This window comes from Molossus molossus, unplaced genomic scaffold (assembly GCF_014108415.1).
Source record: "Molossus molossus isolate mMolMol1 unplaced genomic scaffold, mMolMol1.p scaffold_m16_p_4, whole genome shotgun sequence".
Taxonomy (NCBI): domain Eukaryota; kingdom Metazoa; phylum Chordata; class Mammalia; order Chiroptera; family Molossidae; genus Molossus; species Molossus molossus.
This window is the reverse complement of record NW_023425377.1, coordinates 19,909,016-19,928,452: the sequence shown is the minus strand read 5'-3', so window position 1 is coordinate 19,928,452 and position 19,437 is coordinate 19,909,016. Positions and strand designations below refer to the sequence as shown.

Below are 19,437 nucleotides of genomic sequence, written 5' to 3'. Positions count from 1 at the left end.
GATACAAACTTTATTCTTGTTTTTGAACAAGGAAGCCCATGTACTCATTTTGCACTGAAACCTGAAAATTAAGTAGTCAGCCCTGATTAAGTCTAAAGCGTCCCTATAAGGAATGTGCTCATATTATCCCATTTCACAGGCGAGAAAATTGGGCTTAAAAGGGACGTTGCCCAGGGTAACACAGCTGGAAATGCCTTAGGCAGAATGTAAACCTGATTACATTGATCCCAGAGCCCGTGGCCTCTCTGCACTGCAGAGCAGTGAGGTGACTGCACAGGAGGGGAGCCCTGCAGAGCTGTAGCCCTGATGCCCGCCACCTACAGTTAAGGCCGGCATGCTTCACGCCAGGGTCAGCCTCTCACCTGGATGGAGAGAGCAGAGCACACCTGGGGGTGTTATCTTGTATTCTCTCTCCTCTCATGTTGGACCTTGGTCTCTCCCTTCCACGTTGACCTTTAGTGCATCCTATCCTGGTTTCTTTCTAGTTTCTTAACAGCACCAGGTGCTTTTCCCAGTGGGCTTAATGTGAACTTGAATAAGCCAGCACACAGACATTTATTTTATCTTCCCACTGCCTGTATTTTAGATAATCAAAAGAGACAGGTTATAATACGCATTCAACCAACAGGACTCTTTAGAGACCCAAACTCTATTGTAGAGAACGGGCTTATTTTTCACATTCAATCAGGCTATAACAGAAAGTTCTAAGTTAAGTCACTTCCCTTTGAAGGGTGGAAAATCATTCTGTTACCCTCTCTGCCTCTTAACCGGCCCAGGCTTATCTTTAACCCTGGGAAAGATTGGCAGTTCTTGAATTATTTCCTTACTGCTCTGTGAAGTTCAGGTCAGAATTAACTAATTGGCTCAGCATCCACTGGAGCCATGGAGAATCCAAACCTCTTGGCCCAATCTCTTCTTTTTATGACTGAGAACCAAAAAGAAGTCAGTGCCATGGTTATAAAAACAAGCAGAGAATCTGCTGTACTCCCTCACACTGTATGACCTCAGGCTAATGTCTTAACCTCTGCAGACCGCAAATGTCCCATCTTAGCTAGAAATAAGAGCACTCCCAACTTTGTGGGGCTGTTGTGAAGATAAATGAAATAATGTATTTAAAACATTCAGCATAAAATAACCACTCAGATAATAATAGCTATTATCATTATTACGATCAATAGATTGAAAGCGGCTCCATATGAATCCTGTGAGTTAGTGGCTGAGCCAGAATTAGAACTCAGCTGTCCTGGGTAGCCGCCGTCAAAACCTCTGTGTAACTTGTGCTTCTTTCCCCTGATGCAGGACATGGCTTCAGTGATGCTGGAAACAGAATTCTGTAAATATCTTTTCCACTACATTGGTGGATTTCAATGACGAATGATGGATCAGAATCGTTCAGGAAACCTTCTGAAACTCCTCCTGCACTCCTCTCTCCCTACTTTTGAAACCAAGAGGCAGTGATCAGATCCGGGTTCGTGGTCTCACAAAATCAAAGAATGAGTTCACAGGCAAAGAGGCAAGTGAAAGCAAAATTTATTTGAAAAACAGACTCCCTACAGTGAGGAGGGGACCCAAGTAGGTTGCTGGTGAGGCTCCTTTGTCTAGGGGTGGATATATGTCTTGCTAGCCTCCAACTGATCCTTTCACAGAATTCTGCCTCAGCAACATCCGTACATTTCAAAGCTTGTGTTTCCCACCTAACTAGGTTCAACCCTAGGTCATCTAGCTCTAAATTCATATTACCCTTCTGGAAAAAGCATATGTGGACATCACTGATTTTAAACAGCTTGCCCTATCAGGTGAATTGGGGCAGCTTTGATTAGCAAAGATATATATTGTCCCATAACATTCCCTAACTGGAAGTGGACAGGCTCTGATTTAAAAACATATTGATTAGCTATCCCTGACATTTATACAGAAGCTTTACTCCCGGGGAGGAGACAATTTAGCTGTGTGGTTAAAATAAATAAAGTAGCCCCAGGTATCTATAGGGGCCTTAGTGGCTTCCGTTTTTATGATAATTTCAACTTCTCCCAGGCTGTTAGTGAGCAGAAGGGGAAACGCCCTTGGAGCAGCCCTACGCTTACTTTGGGTTTCTTATCTAAATCTAATTTTGGTTTCCTATAATCCTTTGTAAGGTAACCTGGCTTTCTGCAATAGAGACACACTGTATACTTCTGCAGCAGAACTCATTCAGCAATCCTGTTGCCTTGGTCCCAGAAACCAGTAGGTATATTAATTGGGATAGGTCAGAATCACCAGCACTATATTATTCTTTAACAGTAAATAAAATTCATTTGCAAACCCATCAGGGTCCCAGAGAAAGGAACTGTACGCTGTTCCCCTCTTGCCTGACACCAGACTTTCCAGGTCTTTTTATGTAATTGAGCTGTGCTCCTTCCAGGAGTTTCTTATTTGCAATCAAGATAAGCCTTTTATTTCCATAAGTCAGGAGTGTTAATGGGGCCTGGGAGGTTCTGGCCTGGGAGGCATAGTTTTCTATGTTGATTTTAGTTTTATTTTGGGATCTGTAGAGTCCAAGTAAACCCCCAATTATACTGTGTACTGGGTTTCAGCACGTTGCCTATGTGCCAAGCTCCAAGCCCTCACAAACCTCCCATGTCTCAGCCTTCCCTTCCCACGGACCTGTCCCTTACTGCCTAACCTACCTTTATCTCACTTTGAAACCTGATACCAAAGTACCTGTTTATTGAGAAGAGCCATATAAATCCACACTTGCCCTAATTCCAGCTTCCAAGTGCCTATAATAGGGACAATGACAGGACCCCTAGATGTTTGTTAAATCCAGGAAATGGGCAATTCCTTGACTATTTGGCTCCCTTGGCCCAAAGTCCCCCTCCTTCCATTTTTAAAAATAGAAATTTTTATTGAGATAATTGTAAATTCACATGTAAATGTAAGGAACAGAGAGATCTTATGTACCCTTTACCCAATTTCTCCCAATGGTAACATGTTACAAAACCAACATAAATTTTCACAACCAGAACATTGACAGCAATACCACGCACTCATCTCATTCAGAGTCCTCATAGTTCCTTGTACGCACGTGTGTGTACACATATGTATTTAGTTCTATAGTTTATCACATGTAGGTCTGTATAGCCACCACCACAGCCAAGGTACTCCATCACAAGTTCCCTCCAGTTGCCCTTTTAAAACCATACCTACCTACCTCCTCCCCCAGCCCCATTCCTAACCCCTGACAACTATTAATCAGTTCTCCATTTCTTAATTTTGTCATTTCACTGTTATATAAACGGAACTATACAGTATGTAATATTTTGGAACTGGATTTTTTTTTTCACTCATCATAATTTCCATGAGACTCATCCAAGCTCTTGGCGTGTATCAGTAGTTTGCTTCTTTTAATTGCTGAGTAATAATGCATGGTGTGGATATACCACATTTTGTTTAATCATTCACCAGTTGAAAGACATCTACATAGTTTCCAGTCTGAGGCTATTACAAATAAAACTATGAACATTCATGTATTCCTTTCCTCGATTACTAAATGACACAGATGTGCTTACTTCACTGAGATCTTTGTTCCTGCTGTTGCAAACATGACTTGTCACCATACGTCCTTTCTATGCCAACTCCTAGTGGCTTTGGATAATCTGCCCAGACGCTCCCCTATAGATATTTATCACGAGACAGGTACCTCCTCCAAGCTTTTCCCCTAAAAGAAAAAATATAACAAACATGAGCTTGGGAGCCAAACCACCTGGGTTCACATTGCAAGGGCTCTGCCATTTATAGTTGTGAAATCTTAGCAAGTCACTTAACTCTCTAAATCTGTTTCATAATCATCATAATAAAGTAGCTAATAGTCATTACGGTTTCTTAACTGATAGCTTATGGCAGCAGGGTAATGCAATGTTTAAAAACAGAAACTCAGGTACCAAATTGCTCGGGTTTGGATCCTGACTCTACCCCGTGTTATTTAACCTCTCTGTGCCTCAGTGTTTCCATCTGTAAATGGGTATGCTCCTGGTTCCTATCTCATGGTGAGGACTGAATTAATACATGTGAAATATTCAGAACAGTGCTTGGCACACAGTGTTCACTAAGCATTACCTCATTTTGCTACGTGGCAGGCACTAGTCTAAGCACTTTACACAGATGATTTTATTTAATCCTATCAATGACTTCATAATGTAATTGCTGTCATGAGACTATTTTATAGATGACAAAACTGCATTTTAAAGGATTAAGTCACTTGCTCAAGATAATTGGGCTAGAAAATGAGGGAGCTGAGATTCAACTTTGAGTCTGTTTTTACTCCTAACTTCTACACCATCCTGCAGGCCCATTTGCTGGGGTGTCTTGCCCTGTCTCACAGAGCAGTTGGGAAGATTTACAGAGAAAAGTATGTTGCATGGTGCCTGGTAGTCAAGCCATTCCACATTTTAGTGTCCTCTTAACTATCGGTGGTTGATGAATAACAGATCATTCTGTAGTTCTATATAAAGCAAAAATTGGCCACTTAAGACAAAAGCCACCAGCACAAAAGTAACAATTTGAGGGTTTTGATGGATGTATCTGCAAACATTTGCAATGCAGACCTGCCCCAACAATCACAACCAGATTTGGGACAAGTCCACCCAACTCAGCCACAGTTCATTACAACAGAGAAGCTGCCTCCCCTCGTCGTCAGAGGGCTTTGCATCTGCAATGCAGAGATTGCTCAGACAGTGGCACCAGTGTGAGCTCCTACAGGACAGAGGCCACGCATTCTGCATTTTGTTCCCCAGCCCCAGTGTCTGGGAGTAGCCTCCCAGTAAATGTGCACAGAACAACAGTGAGGCTCTGGTGTAACAAAGACAAGCCAGGCCAGGGATCCAAAGACTTGGGTTCAGGTTCCCACAGAGCCTCCTATCGGCTATGTGATTTCAGGGTAGTTAGTTGTTCTTATGGTCTCAATGTCCCTAGCTGTGAAATGAGGGGTTTCAATCTTACATACCTGAGAATCCCTTCAGCTCTGCATTCTCTACCAGAGGCAAAGCACTAGGCCACCCCACCCCCATTCCCCATTTCCTTTCCTGTTTGTTTCCCCATCTTTTTCTTCCTTCTTTCAGTCAGCCGACACATGTGCTACCATGTGCCAGACCCTACGCCAGAAGCTGGAAACTCAGGGCAAGCAAAACAAAGAACCCTCCCCCAAAAGGGGAACTTAAGTGTTAGCTGATTTACTGAATGCTATAAATATGTAAGAATATTCAATCCTAATTTGGAAACATTTGCTTCAACATACACACTACATAGTTCTTATTACTCTCAATGATATGTGTGAGAGAGCTAAAGGAAGATCCAGTTGTACTAAACAACTAAGAGAAATCCTTCACTTCTGACATAAATAGCTGCAATTATTATGTAGATAATTCAGGCTGAATTATCTACATAAACAAGTCTGGCTGAAATTGCTGAGGTCAGTGCACTGGTTGGTTACCCATGTGAGACTGGCTGGAGACACTGTGCCACAAACTACTCCCATTCCAACTTTAAAATGTGCTTTAAAAAATTAAGCATACTTGGTGCCTTCACAATCAAGTTGGGAAAATTACTTCCTCTTTAGAAGTAGCTTAAGAGCACAACAATGGCCAGTGTGTACAGAAAGAGACACATACAGGGCGGACAAGTAGAAACAGATGACAATTACATTCAATTTTTAGTCTCTGTATATGCCCTGTACAAAGGCAGGGCAGTCTGAAACTTAAATGTTTAGAAAATTCAACACTGATGTCCAAGGGTGAAGTGATCAATCACTGTAGCCTTCCTTTGTCTTGAGCTTAAAGGACAAATGAGTTTCAGAGAAGATTTTGATTTTTTTTTTTCCTGAAGAGTTGATTGGAGAAGCGATAATTAGACACGAAAGGACTTTGGGATTTGGCCAAATGATGAAATAGCAAGAAAGAATGCAATAACAAGGGCCGCAAGTAAAAAGGGAGGAACGAGTGGACTGGTGCTTAAAGAATATCAGGGTGCAGTTGGAAAGTGACACTACTGAGGACGTTTTCAAAACTCTCCTCATATACTAGGCCAGAGATCTGATGACATGATAATTAAAAGGTCTATTTTTAGAATCTCCTTGTTTCTCAAATGCTTCAAGTCTTCTGTGAAAATGAGCATCACATTATGTTGTTAAGACATAATATGAAATTCCAATCTCTGACATTTGTGAAATGCCATGATTATTGGAGTGCCCAACATGGGTACAATTTTATTCTGGGTTTCTACAACATGAAGAATATCCTCATCTTTAAAATTCAGAATGCATCTAAAAATATAAAAAATGTCCTTCTCAAATAATGATATCAATATCAACTATGCATAAAACATCTCTCCCTCAAACAGGTCTTTAGATAAAAACAAGTATAAAACGAAGGTTCTCATTCAGGTGGAGGAATCCACAGGTCTTGTTTCCTGACTGTAGGACTAAAATATTCATATTTGTGCATTAGCACTAATTTTGGATTGGTAGAAATGCCACCTGTGTGAATTATTATTTCACATTTCAAAGTCCTATCAATCTGGGTATCTATGCCTAAAAAATATAAATAAATAAATCTATCAAAAACAAGAAAAAAAATAGCCTGTCTATAATGTTTCCAAGGTATTGTGTAAAGGAAAAGAAGACAAGAATTAGTTCATGAAAGTTTCTATTTCTTTTAGATCAAATCAATGAAGTCTCTTTTAATCATAGCCTTTAAAGATCTCAATAGTAGGAAGAGAAGCATTTACTCCAGTAATAACTGAACATTTTAACTACTGAGTTAAGTAAATTGGAAAGGGGGGTAGCATGTATTAGGACATAATGGTAAATCTTAGATACCAGAAAATGTAAAGGAAATAGCACCAAAAGAGTAGGTATCATCAAGAAACTACATAATGTACTGACCTCAAACAGTATAAAGAACCATGTACCATCCAAAGCCCTCACTATAATCCAATAGGTTCCAAGATGCCCCCTAAATTTACCTATTCACCTATGAATGAATGTTTATGCTCTTATTTCTCTATCTCTACTGAATCAAGGAACTTTTTTTTTTTCATTGTATTTTCGGTGTTATTCAGAATTAATTGGTCCTTTTGTCATTTCATTGGTGGTCTAAATCCATTAAAAAACATTTGGGTGGATGGGGGGAAGCTGATGAGAGAAATGAGGAAGAAAGAAGAGGCAGTGGGTCACATTTGGCTTTTGAAAGGTCTAATCTAAAACTGGTCAAATTCAGGACTACAATCTGGATAGACACATAAAGAGAATTACTGTTCAATCCTCCACATCTATACCCCAATTCCCAGTCAAGCACATACCCAGGTTGTGGGCCCAATCCCCAGTGGGAGGCATGCAGGAGGTAGCCAGCTGATGTTCTCTCTCATCGATGTTTCTCTCTCTCTCTCCCTCTCCCTTCCTCTCTCAAAATCAATAAAAGAAAAAAAATATTTGTTCAGTTTTTTTTACAAGAGTCTGAACAGGTTAGGCACTAGGACCAGTTCTAAACCTCCCTCAAGGTATACCTTGCTCAAGGGATCCAGGTTCAGACACAGCAACTGAGTTTGAGGCAACAAATCAGAACTGGAACACCAATTTTATTAACCACAAGGCAACTGTATTACTAAGTTTCAAAATGTGTCACTTTGGGAACAATAAAATTTGTCTATAAAAAGGAATATTTAAAAATGTTTCTGATCACTTTAGAACAGAAAATAAGCAGAACTACATTTTAGTGCTGTTGGTATACCTATTTAGCAAGATCTATTTATTTTCCTCTATGCTTACAAACAGCTCCCTACCCCCGATAAGGCAATCACATAGAAATAGTTTTGACATCATTCTACGTTATGGCTTTGCTATTTCTTTGGTCTAAGAAAAATATCAGGGCTCATGTTTAGACAAATAAAAGGATCAATTGTAAAAATTATTATTCTATTTAAAGGTTTTAGAAGATAAGTGGCAGAAATCCCAAAAGTTACCTAAATCATTAAAAATCCACAAAGTTGAAGAACTTTCTAAAAAAGAGTGAATATCAAAATAACTTTTAGGAAGACAATCACCTTTTAGTCTCTTAAACTGTAGAAGAGAACAAAAAGAAGGCTGACGATCTAGCAAGGATAAAGCTGTATTTATAAACATGCTAAAGAATACATTAAAACAAAAGGAATGAGGAAAAATATACCATACCTAATAGGTATAAATCTTGTCATAAATGAACATCACTTCTATAGGACTCTACAGTCCATTTCAACAATATTCAAACAACAAAAACCCCATTACTGTAAGTGCTTCACACTCCTTTGGAGCTGGCTCTTACTGAATTTATCCTGCACATGGAATATGCATGAAAAACATCCTGGAGAGATTCAGAGTATCTGCAAACATGAAGCTGTTCCTCTAAATGGCACTTATTGGTATTGAATCCAGTTGAGTGGAAGTCAACTACAACTTGAAACTTGTCATCTTGGAGTGAGAGAGCAATTTGAAGCCAAAGGACACATTGCTATAGTTAATTCGTGTAGTTACAAGTGTGTTCTATAAGTTTCTCCTCAATGCCAACTATCTGCTGAGAATTAAAGAGCAGATAAAACTTTCTAACCAATTCCAAGAATTTGTGTAATAAAGGGTAATCATTATAGAGTTTACATATACTCAGCTTCTTAAAGCCATTTTATTAAAGAAAGAAGAAAGTGCATGGCATTAATAGATCAAATGTGAATTCTAGAATACTAAATTAAGTACTTTTTTCTTGCTTAACAATCAATTATGTCTATGACAAAATTGTTAGTGTTTTGCACCATCAAAGAAAAGACCAATATTTGCCTGAGTGTCCCACTAACCTTTATTTAGAGCTATTATTTTTTCACTTTCTTTAGAAAGTTTCCTTTCAAATAAGTTATTAATCATAACAACCGGGAAGAGCGGTGTGAGAACCTGAATACTTTAACCAAGCAATGAAGGCAACAAACTCCCTGTAAAACTGGTATCCTGCCTGAAATTTTTTTATGCTAAAATAACCCTTCTCTCCCTCATTTCTGCAAGGGTACCCAGAATAGAGTGGCATTTCTTGGCCATCACAAGTCTCAGGTCAATCTTCTCTGTTCTTCAATGTTCTGACAAAGGCCTCTGGCTCCGCAGCTCATGCCTCTGGTAATTCAGTCTTGTTCTCAATGAGCGAGATCTCCAGCACAGGTAAGAGTAGCTGAAAGGCATCCTGAATATAAGAAGCACTATTTGATGCCTGTCAATATTGAAAAAAGAAAATACCAGTCACTTAAAAAAGAAAATATACCATAAGACAGCAATAACAAAAAAGTCAGGGAAGATCCAGTATAGGGCTGGACTCCTAGTTTGCAAACTTCTTTCACCTAAACCATTCTGAGACCATCTACTAAATCACAAACTTACTTTATTTTATTTTTTATTTACTTTTTAAAATATCTTTTCATTTATTTTTTAGAGAGAGGGGAAGGGAGAGAGAAATAGAAACATCGAAGCGAGAGAGAAATATCAATCGGCTGCCTCCTGCATACCCTGTAACGAACCCACAACACGGGCATGTGCCCTGACCAGGAATCAAACCGGATCCTTTCAGTCCATGGGACAATGCTCAATCCACTGAGCCACACTGGCCAGGCACAAACTTATTTAAAAAAAAAAAAAAAAACTGTTTAAGTGATCAGAATAATTTCCCTAACTATTCAAAGAAAATTGTGCAGTTAAGGAATTAAAGGCATTTCATTAGTGGACACTTTACAGAATTTAAAACTAAAGTAGTAACAGTCCAGTAGCAATAACATCTTTTGAATTCATATTAAAAACCTAACCAATTAGGTGGCCAATCAATGTTCTCTCTCATTGATGTTTCTATCTCTCTCCCCCTCTCCCTTTCTCTTTCTAAAATCTATGAAGAAAAAAACCTAACCAATTATCAAATATATTTTCTCCCCTCAATGCTTATATAAATGTTTTAAACAGATCATCAAATGTCTAAATTGTTTGCACAATTAATTTACAAGATAGAGTTCTTAAAACATGGACTCCAGAAAGCATCACTCATGGAAGCAATATAATCCATCATGGGATCCTCTTGTTCCCCCTTTTCCATGGACTGAAACAACCCATCTCCTTAAATCTAAGGGACTGAGGATTTTTGTAAACATGGGTACCTCTTTGACGAAACAAAGCAAATTTCTTGGCAAGAAAATGAGAAAATGTTTTGTTTTGAACAAATCTCTGCATGAGCCTGAATCCTTTAAGAAGCAGAGCCTGCCCTGGCTGGTTTGGCTCAGTTAGAGTGAGTTAGTGTTGGCTCTCTGGCAGAAGGGGTGCAGGTCCCATTCCCGGTCAAGGGCATGTACCTGGGTTGCAGGTTTGATCCCTGACCCCGTTCAGGTCATGTAGGAAGCAACCAATCAATGTCTCTCTCTCTCTCACATCGATGTTTGTTTCTCTCTCTCTCCCTCCCTCCCTTCCACTCTACCTGAAAATCAATGGAAAAGTATCTCTGGGTGAAGATTAACAAAAAAAATTTAAAAAGAAGCAGTGCTTGCCTGTTTCAACCCTTCATGTTTCCCCTCTTGGTCTCCAGAAGGTGTTCTGTTATCGAGAACTGTCCATTAACTGCCAAAGGGTAGCACTAAGTGACGACCGCTTACTACTTCTTCCTATGCACTTTACCACCCAGCAGCTTTATCTTTTGTTTTATATTTAGTAAACAGGAACTATGCATCAAATACACACCATTTTGGTCATATATGCATCAATATAGCTAAACTACCAATCTTGTGAAAAATAAATAAAATAAAAACTTAAGAAGTGTTCATTAATACAAAATGTCTAAAAGTTAGACTTAAAAACAATTACTACTAACCTCTAGAAATACTGCAGTAATTAATGGATTAAGGACATCTGCCTTTTCTCTGACCTAGAATAAAGGACAGTGTTAAAGAAACAATAAACATGGTATGATCCCATTCTGAAACATGCACACGCACATGCACACATGCGCATGCACATCCATACATTAATGTCAGCATAGAAAAAGTCTGAACTGAGAGAGCAAAATGTCATCTCTGGAAGTACTTTAAATTTCCTTCTTTATAATCTTTCTGTGCTATCCAAATTGATAATGTACACCTCTGGAGTTTTTTTATTGATTTTAGAAAAGTATTTTCATTTTGGAAGAGGGGGCAGAGATAAGCTACATTTGAACAGAAAACATTAGAAATATTTTAAACCAAAATTTGCAGATATGAAACATGTGCTTAAAATACTCAATGGTTTTTAAGATGGCTGTTTGAAAAACATGGAAATAAATAATGCAAATTTACTATTTGCATGTGTTAGCACCTTGTAATTGACTTACTGGGTTAAAGCAGCAGTTCTCAACCTGTGGGTTGCGACCCCTTTGAGGATTGAACGACCCTTTCACAGGAATCACCTAAGATGGTCTTAGGAACCGAAACACCGCTCAGTCTCCAGGCGGGTGCGCCCACATGCAGATACACCCACATACAACATGAGGAACTGTATTAAAGGGTCGCAGCATTAGGAAGGTTGAGAACCACTGGGTATAAGTATCTTTATGAAACACATGAAAAGATATGAAACACATGAAAAGATTTGATCTCAGATTAACTCCGGGAAACCCAAGAGCTCTTTTAAAGAAAATATAAGAGGAAAAGAGAAGCTATATCATTGGATTACATGTGTAAACTATAATAGCTGTATTATACCCTACAGGTATAATTCAAAAGAAAAATTAATTTGGGCCATGCTCTTAACTAAAATAAATTTAAGGGCACAGAATAATTTTGCTGCCACACTGACACCTATATACTCACTATAAAGTAATTTTTACTTTAACTGAGGTACAATTGACATATAATACTATACTAGTTTCAGGTGTGCAACATAATGATTTGATATTTGCATACACTGCAAAATGATCACAATATGTCTAGTTAAAATCCATCACCACACATAGGTTAAAAAGAAAAATTTCTTGTGATGAGAACTTTTAAGATCTACTCTCTTAGTAACTTTCAAATATGCAATACAGTATTATTAACTATAGTCAATATGCTATATATTACACCCTCATGACTTATTTTACAACTAGAAGTTTGTACCTTTTGACTGTCTTCACACACTTTGCCCACCTTCACTCCCTACCTCTGGCAAGTACCAATCAGTTCTTTGTATTATGAGCTTAATTTACTATGAAGTAATTTTTACTTGCTCATTTAAAATGCCCTTCATTTGCTTTTTTCCACCATCTTGGAAAGTCCCCTGTGGGGACTGCTGGGAACAGGACTCCTATAACGACAAATATATCTGGAAGGCTTTGGGCCAAGGTCATTTTTGCTGGCTATATGCGGGGTCTCCGGAACCAGTGGGAGCATATGGCTCTTTTTAAAATTGAAGATGTTTATGCTCGGGATGAAAACTGAATTCTAAGAGACGTGCATATGTGTACAAAACGAAGACACAGTGACTCCTGGCAGCAAACCAAACAAAACCAGAGTAATCTGGGGAAAGGTAACTCGTGTTCATGGAAACAATGGCATGGTTCGTGCTAAATTCCAAAGCAGCCTTCCCACTAAGGCCGTCGGACACAGAATCCATGTAATGCTGTACCCCTAAACGATTTAAACTTATCAAAAAGTAAATAAATAAAATGAAAAAATATGCCCTTCATTTTATCCTAATTCCTGATTATTGATTTGAGTCATCTTCCATAGTTCAAACACACTCGTAAATTTTTACAATTCCTTACAAAATTAAAAAAAAAAAAACTTTAGCTTTAACTACAACTTACCTACTGGCTAGCAATTTCAAAATATGAGAGTTGCCAGAGTCTAAGGCACTACTCCTTAAAACTAGAGTCAAATTTTGGGGTTCTTATTTTATCAAGGTCTACAATTCTAACACAGTCTCAGAGAACAGCACAAAATATACTGCAGACTTCATAAAAAGAAAGAACAAAAATGACTTGCAAAAATCAGTTAGCCATAAACAAGCCAATCCTAAAATTCATATGGAAATGCATAGGCCCAAATCTAAAAAGTCTTGAAAATAAAGAACCAAGTGGGAAGACTTATACTTCTTGACTTTAAAACTTACCACAAAGCTACACTAATCAAGATAATATGGTACTAACATAAGGATACCCACAGAGATATGGTATATATCCATGACATAGAATATTACTTGGTAATAAAAAGTACTGGTACAGCCCTGGCCAGTTTGGCTCAGCGGTTAGAGCATCGGCCTGCGGTCCAGAGAGACCCGGGTTCGGTTCCCGCTAAGGGCACGTACCTCGGTTGCAGTTTGTCCCCGGCCCTGGTTGGTCGTGTGGGTGGCAGCTACTCGATGTGTCCCTTTCACGTCGATGTTTCTCTCTCTCTCTCTCTCTCCCCTCCCGTTCTATCTGAACAAAAAATGGAAAAATGTCCTCCGGTGAGGATAAAAAAAAAAAGTACTGGTACAATGTGGGTGAACCTCAAAAACACTGTGCTAAGTGAAAGAAACCAGACACAAAACACTACATATTGTATGATCCCATTTATATTAAATATCCAGAATAGGCAAATCTATAGACAGAAAGTAGATTAGTGTTGCGTAGGGATAGAAGAGAATGGAGGAAAAGTGAATGACTGTTAATGGTATGTGGTTTTCTGGGAAATAATGAAATGGTCTAAAATTAGATTATGGCAATAGTTGCACAACTCTATAAATATACCATAAAACCACTGAATTATACACTTGAAATGGGCAGATGTTATGGTATGTAAACTATATCTTAACAAAGCTGTTTTAAAAACAAAACAGACATTAGCCCAACAAGAATGAATTCTTACCCCAGCAGTTGTTAGGCAGGTGGTAAACTCTTTAGACAAAGAGGATAACTCTTTACACAACACAACTGTCATCCTAGAAAAGAAGGGAGAAAAATCAGGAGGATTCTTTTTTGTTTTTCTCTTTCTTTTAATAGCTATATTTAACGACTATCAGAAAAGAACAAATCACCCCTGGTACTAAATGTAAAAGAAGAAAGCTTTCAAAGGGAGTAAATCATGCCTAAGTCAGCTACCTTATGTATGTGGGGACCCATCTGACTGAGTAGGCATTTATGATACAGGAAGAGGAGGTTAATTCCTTAGAAAAACATTTTTCTACAAAATCCTCTAGAAAGTAATATATTTTCCAGTTAAATCAAAGGAAACAAGTAAAAATACATTCTAAGGAGATAAGATAGTACTTAAAAGATCCTAGATTACATTTAGAAATAAAGTTTAAATTAATTCTATTCCAGGACCAATAATCTGAGAACTAGTTTTCAGAGTATAAAGTGATTAATAAAAAGGGCAGAATTATAACGTAGACTTATGGCTCAGTGAAAAAGAAACAGCACACTTTGGCTACATACTAACTAAAACCCCAAATGAAGAAACTTATAATATGTGAGTGGTATAGTGTGAATAGTATCTTGCTGAAAGGAAAGTTTCTAAAACCTGGGAAATAAGCCAAGAAAACTCTTTCAGCAATTTCCATCATTTAGAGGGATACTTATTATACTTACTGGGAAAGGGTTCTGCTTCTTTCTATAGCTGTCACTTCCTGCTTCCGGCCATGGAGAACCAGAGCTGCTGTTTTGTGAAACAGTTCAATTGAGCAGGCAGTCAGTTCTGCTAGGCTCCGGATTGCAAATGCATGGATATCCTGGATGAAAAAAAAAAACAAAACAAAGCACAGGTGTGTATTTTTTTAATCTCAGGGGAAATGACATCACCTTACTTCTTCCATACTGAGGGATTCAATATCTTGAAAGCAACAGAAACTAATAGCTACCCGCTGTTAGTAAACCTCTTCTTCCATAATAGTAATATAAGTTTACAACTAGACTTATAGCTGCAAAAACGGAGGCTGCCCTGTAGTCAGATGTGACCATGTAATTAAGTTTTCACCAAAAGATTTAGATAAAGTGTCTTGTGGTAGCTTCTGGAAACCCTCATGATACCACATATGTACCCTTTGTCTCTTTCTTTACATCTCATAGTCTGGAACTAAGATGTTGCAATCTTGAAACACAAGGTAGAAGTTATAGATGGGAGTGCAACAAAATACAAAGTACTTAGTTCCCAAATTGCAATATCCCTACATCTCAAATCTTTAAAAAAAAAAAAAGAGCTTATTTACTTTGGTTACCTCTATTGAATTTTTATTGATTTGCTCAGTTGTTTCTCCTTCCAACTGTTTTTCTCCTTCTTCCTTCTCTTCTAATGGCTTCTCCAGAGATGTCCTGATCCATTCATAGGCTGTATTTCTTGCCTAAATAAGAAAAAGATTACTGACCACCAACAATTCAACTCAGCTCACCAAGATTACTGTGCAATGACAAAGAACACGTTAGCATCATGGAAATCAGTGCTTTTGTCCTCATCTGAATATAACATCTAGCTTTTCAGTACTAGACTTACTAGAACTCTCTACAACACTTAACACTGCTGTCCACTCATGCCTTCTTGAATTCTCAAATCTTTTGGCTTTTTTTTAAACTGAGGTATAACTTACATAAAGTGCACAAATCTTCAGAGAACAGCTCAAGAGATGTTTACATGTGTATATGCCTATGTATCTGTGACCCAGATCAAAATAAAGGACATTCCCAGCACCATAGCAGGTCCCCCATACCCCTTCGTAGTCAGTACTGATCAAACAGAGTCCCTTTACCTCTACCCAAAGGTAATCTGCTCTTAAATGCATATAAATGGGATCAGAAGTAGGTTCTAATTTGTGTCTGGTTTCTTATGCACAACATACTGCCTGTTAGATTTATTCACATAGTTGTGCATGTATCAGCAATTCATGCTTTTTTATTGCTGTGCAGTATTTCATTTTATACATACACCACAATTTACCCATTCTGATGATGGACCTTTGGGATGTTTCTAGTTTTCTTTAACTTTTGTAATATACTCTCTTCTGGTTCTCCCCCACCCTTATGAGCATTCCTCCTCAGTCTCCTGTATGTACTGACCTCCTCTGCAGTCCCTTAAACACCAGTATTACTTGGAGTTCTAGCCTTGGCTCTCTTGTCTCATCCTACTCCCTCTCCTCTCTACTCATCCTACTGCGGTGATTTTAACTATTCCTACCTGCTGCTGACTCCTAAATCCTTATTTCCAGCACTGACCTCTCCTGAAAACAACATATTCCAACTGCCTACTGGACATATGTATCAGGATATTCCATAGGCATCTCATATATAACATGTACAAAATTTGAATTGCCTTTCTCTCCCAAAAATTTTAACCCTCTCTTATTCCCCAGAGCTTTAGAGGAACAACTATATATCAGACACCTGGGCCAAAATATGTGAGCCATCCTAGATTCTTCCCTTCCCAATCAATTACCAAGATGGTCTGATTTTACCCTTCATATTTTTCCAATTAGCCCCTCCTCTTCCTCTCTATTACCACCTTTCAGAACCACTTCGTGGCAATAGCACTCTGATTGGTCTCCCTGCTTTGATCTGGCTCATCTTAAATCCATCTTCCATTATGCTACCAGTAATCTACCTAAGCCCAGAGCTGATCATTCCTCTTCCCTTCGATGGCTCCCCATCAACTAGATCACACTCTTTCACATGATTGTAAGAAGTTCCCATGAACTTCCAGCTTCATTCATCTCTTACCAGTTTCCACAATAACCTATGTTGTCTTCTTTGTTCATCTATACCCTAGTTCAAAATGCCCTTCCCACTATTTTTTTTCTCCTAAATCAGAACAGTTCTTAATTTTCTTTTAATCCTTCACTCAAACATTGTCTCTTCCAGGTACCATTAGAAGGTCTTCCGGGAGACTGGGCATCTAAACAACTCTTCTTTGTATGTTCACAGTCCCTGAGCACTCTTTCAACTTAGTACTAACCAAAATACACTGAAATTTACTATGTGACTATCTCCTTAATAAACTACATTATTATAGGGTAGTTGCAGAGTGTCTAGGCCAGATATGCACACCCAGTGCGTGGCATACTATGGAGAACATCTACTGTTTTTCCCTAGCCAGCTTCCACATCTCCTTTATTTCGGTAGTAGGCCCTAGATTTTTCTCAGCTCACCTGGTGTAGATGGGGTTGCTTTTATCCTCTGGCTCCAAGGGTTGACAAACAACTCAGGTTTAGCTACTAAGAGTATTAATCCCCCAGTCCATACAGTGATTATTAGTTCTTGGATGAAAAAGTGACCTAAGCCAAGTCAATGGGCATCAGTCTCAGGACATTCGATAAAATTACTGGGAAAGGGAAGTCTTCTTTCTGTTGGAGTTACTCAACTGGCACAAGTTACCCCGAGGCTTCCAATAGTCATCTTACCACCAGGTGGAAAAGATTCCCTAAGAATGGAGCCAAACAGGAAAAAGCAGAGTAAAGAGATAGAGAAGAGGCAGGCTTCTGGGTGGAGATCCATGCCTGAAGCCAGTCTTGCCTCTTGATTTTAGAGTTTCTTGAGCTAATATATGCCCCTTTTTGCTTAAGCCAGTCTGATTTGAGTTTCTGTCATTTGCAATTTAAGAGAGTCCTGGTTTCTAAGGAAATGTTTATTGTCATTAAATGAAGGCATCCACGTGAGTGACTTATAGACAAAATGTGTTCAGAGCTGTAATCAGGCAAGAGGAATCCAGAGACTTTGAGAATATTTCAGAACTGAAAGAATCACAGGTTTTATTACAGATACAGTATTGGAGTTGAGCCTTCAAGGATCAATAGGTGGGGCTATCAACTCTCCCTGGCCAGGAAGCAATGTGTACAGCTGCTAACTGGTCCTGAAATGTTTCTGGAGATTGAGAAAAGAGGGTGAAGAAGCAGCAAGCAGCCCAAGACCCAGTAAATAGTGTCCCATGAGCTGACACTGGCATATGTGCTATGTGGGTACTGCTATGGAAACAGGCCCTCCCTATGCACTCTGAACTCTGACTCACGTCCCTCCATGTTCCAGATGTATAAAGACAGCTCAAGTACCACCATCTAAGACCAAGGCCTAGGCCATGGACTCTCTCATTTACACAAACTAAATGGCCATTATCTTAATCACTGGGTTCTAGGAAATGGCAACCTCCAGCTTCCTAAGGGCAGGGGCCACCTCCCATTACCTCTAAAACATTCAGAGCCCTGTGAACAATTAAAATCTCAATAGAGACTAGCCCATTGGTATCATGAAGGCTGGTGAGCACTGCCAACTTTAGCTGACAAATTCTGTGACCTAATTTAAGCTTTCAGACAATCAAAGCATTCCAAATGAAAACAGGAAAGGATGGCAGATGTGTGTGTTCCAGGAGAAGCGGGGCGGGGGGATGCAGATGTGAGTTCAGCATGCTAACCCGTGAGAGCAAAGGGCAGGCAAAAGGTGTAGAACTCAGAATACATCTTCGATTTTAGTGACATCCTTGCCAGGAATTTATAATTTTACTTTCTTTACCCACTAAATCCATACAGGTAAAAAAATAAATAAGAATCACCAAGAAGTAGTCCCTTACCCTGGCAAGTTTCTCTGGTTTGGAGGAGACATGTAGCTGGGAAAATAGCTCTGTTATCTCTTTGGTAAAGTCGTCATCCTCTAAAAAAGAAAAACAAATCCCATGTAAAACACTGCAGACAGACAGGTGAGGATCATGGGGACAGGAAGGGTGGGGCACAAGGACGACAAGAAGCAGAATGGAAGTGGCAGTAGCAGTAGTAATAATAGCAGCATAATAATAGCAGTAAAATGAGCATGATGCTTTAGTGCTTACAGAATCCTGTGAATATCAATGAATTCTTTCAAGGGACTTATAAAAATAGTGTCATTATCCCATTTTAGAGATGAAGGAACTAGGGCTTGAAGAGGTTAATTTATTTCCTATAAATCTCATAACATATTAGGAGTCAAACTTTGGCCTTTCTACCCCCAGCCCAAATCCCAAACTCTTTGTATTACATCCCAGAAGTATAAATGGAGAACTAGTGAAGGCAGAATCCTAAGCAGATACTATGCATGTGTCTCCAAGTGGAATTTAAGTTAGGACAAAGAAAAAAAAAAGAGTACAGTTAATCAAGAGAATGGGAAGAGTTTCAGGCAGAGAAAACAAGTACAAAGATATCCACGGTGAAAGAAAGCATGGTGAGCCCAGCTGGTGTGGCTCAGTGAACTGAGCATCATCCCATGGACTGAGAGGTCCTGGTTTGATTCCCAATCCAAGAACATGCCTGGGCTGTAAGGTTGACTGCCAGCGGGGGACATGCAGGAGGCAGCCAATTGATGTGTTTCTCTCACATCAATGTTTCTATCTCTCTCTCCCTTCCTCTCTCTCTAAAAAAGCAATAAACTATATATATTTTTTAAAAAGCATGGTGAGAAGTTTAATATAGTTAAGAGTGTC

At 38.9% G+C, this 19,437-nt stretch overlaps 1 protein-coding gene across 2 annotated transcripts in view; it reads right to left on the bottom strand.

Moving 5' to 3' along the window:
* Positions 1–3,353: 3,353 nt before the first annotated feature.
* FAM114A2 (family with sequence similarity 114 member A2) overlaps positions 3,354–19,437 on the bottom strand; it is a 37,360-nt gene continuing 21,276 nt past the window's right edge. The window contains exons 9-15 of one of the 2 annotated variants that reach the window (XR_004956391.1): positions 18,556–18,635; positions 15,227–15,349; positions 14,601–14,740; positions 13,879–13,951; positions 10,887–10,940; positions 9,061–9,254; positions 3,354–3,697 (exon numbers count right to left, since the gene is read on the bottom strand). Coding sequence is in view for 1 of the 2 variants with exons in the window: in XM_036239611.1 (XP_036095504.1) it covers positions 9,153–9,254; positions 10,887–10,940; positions 13,879–13,951; positions 14,601–14,740; positions 15,227–15,349; positions 18,556–18,635 (572 nt within the window). In the remaining variant the exon portion in view is untranslated. Of the gene's footprint in view, positions 3,698–8,670; positions 9,255–10,886; positions 10,941–13,878; positions 13,952–14,600; positions 14,741–15,226; positions 15,350–18,555; positions 18,636–19,437 lie in introns of those variants that run through there. The other variant, XM_036239611.1, reaches the window with a different exon arrangement.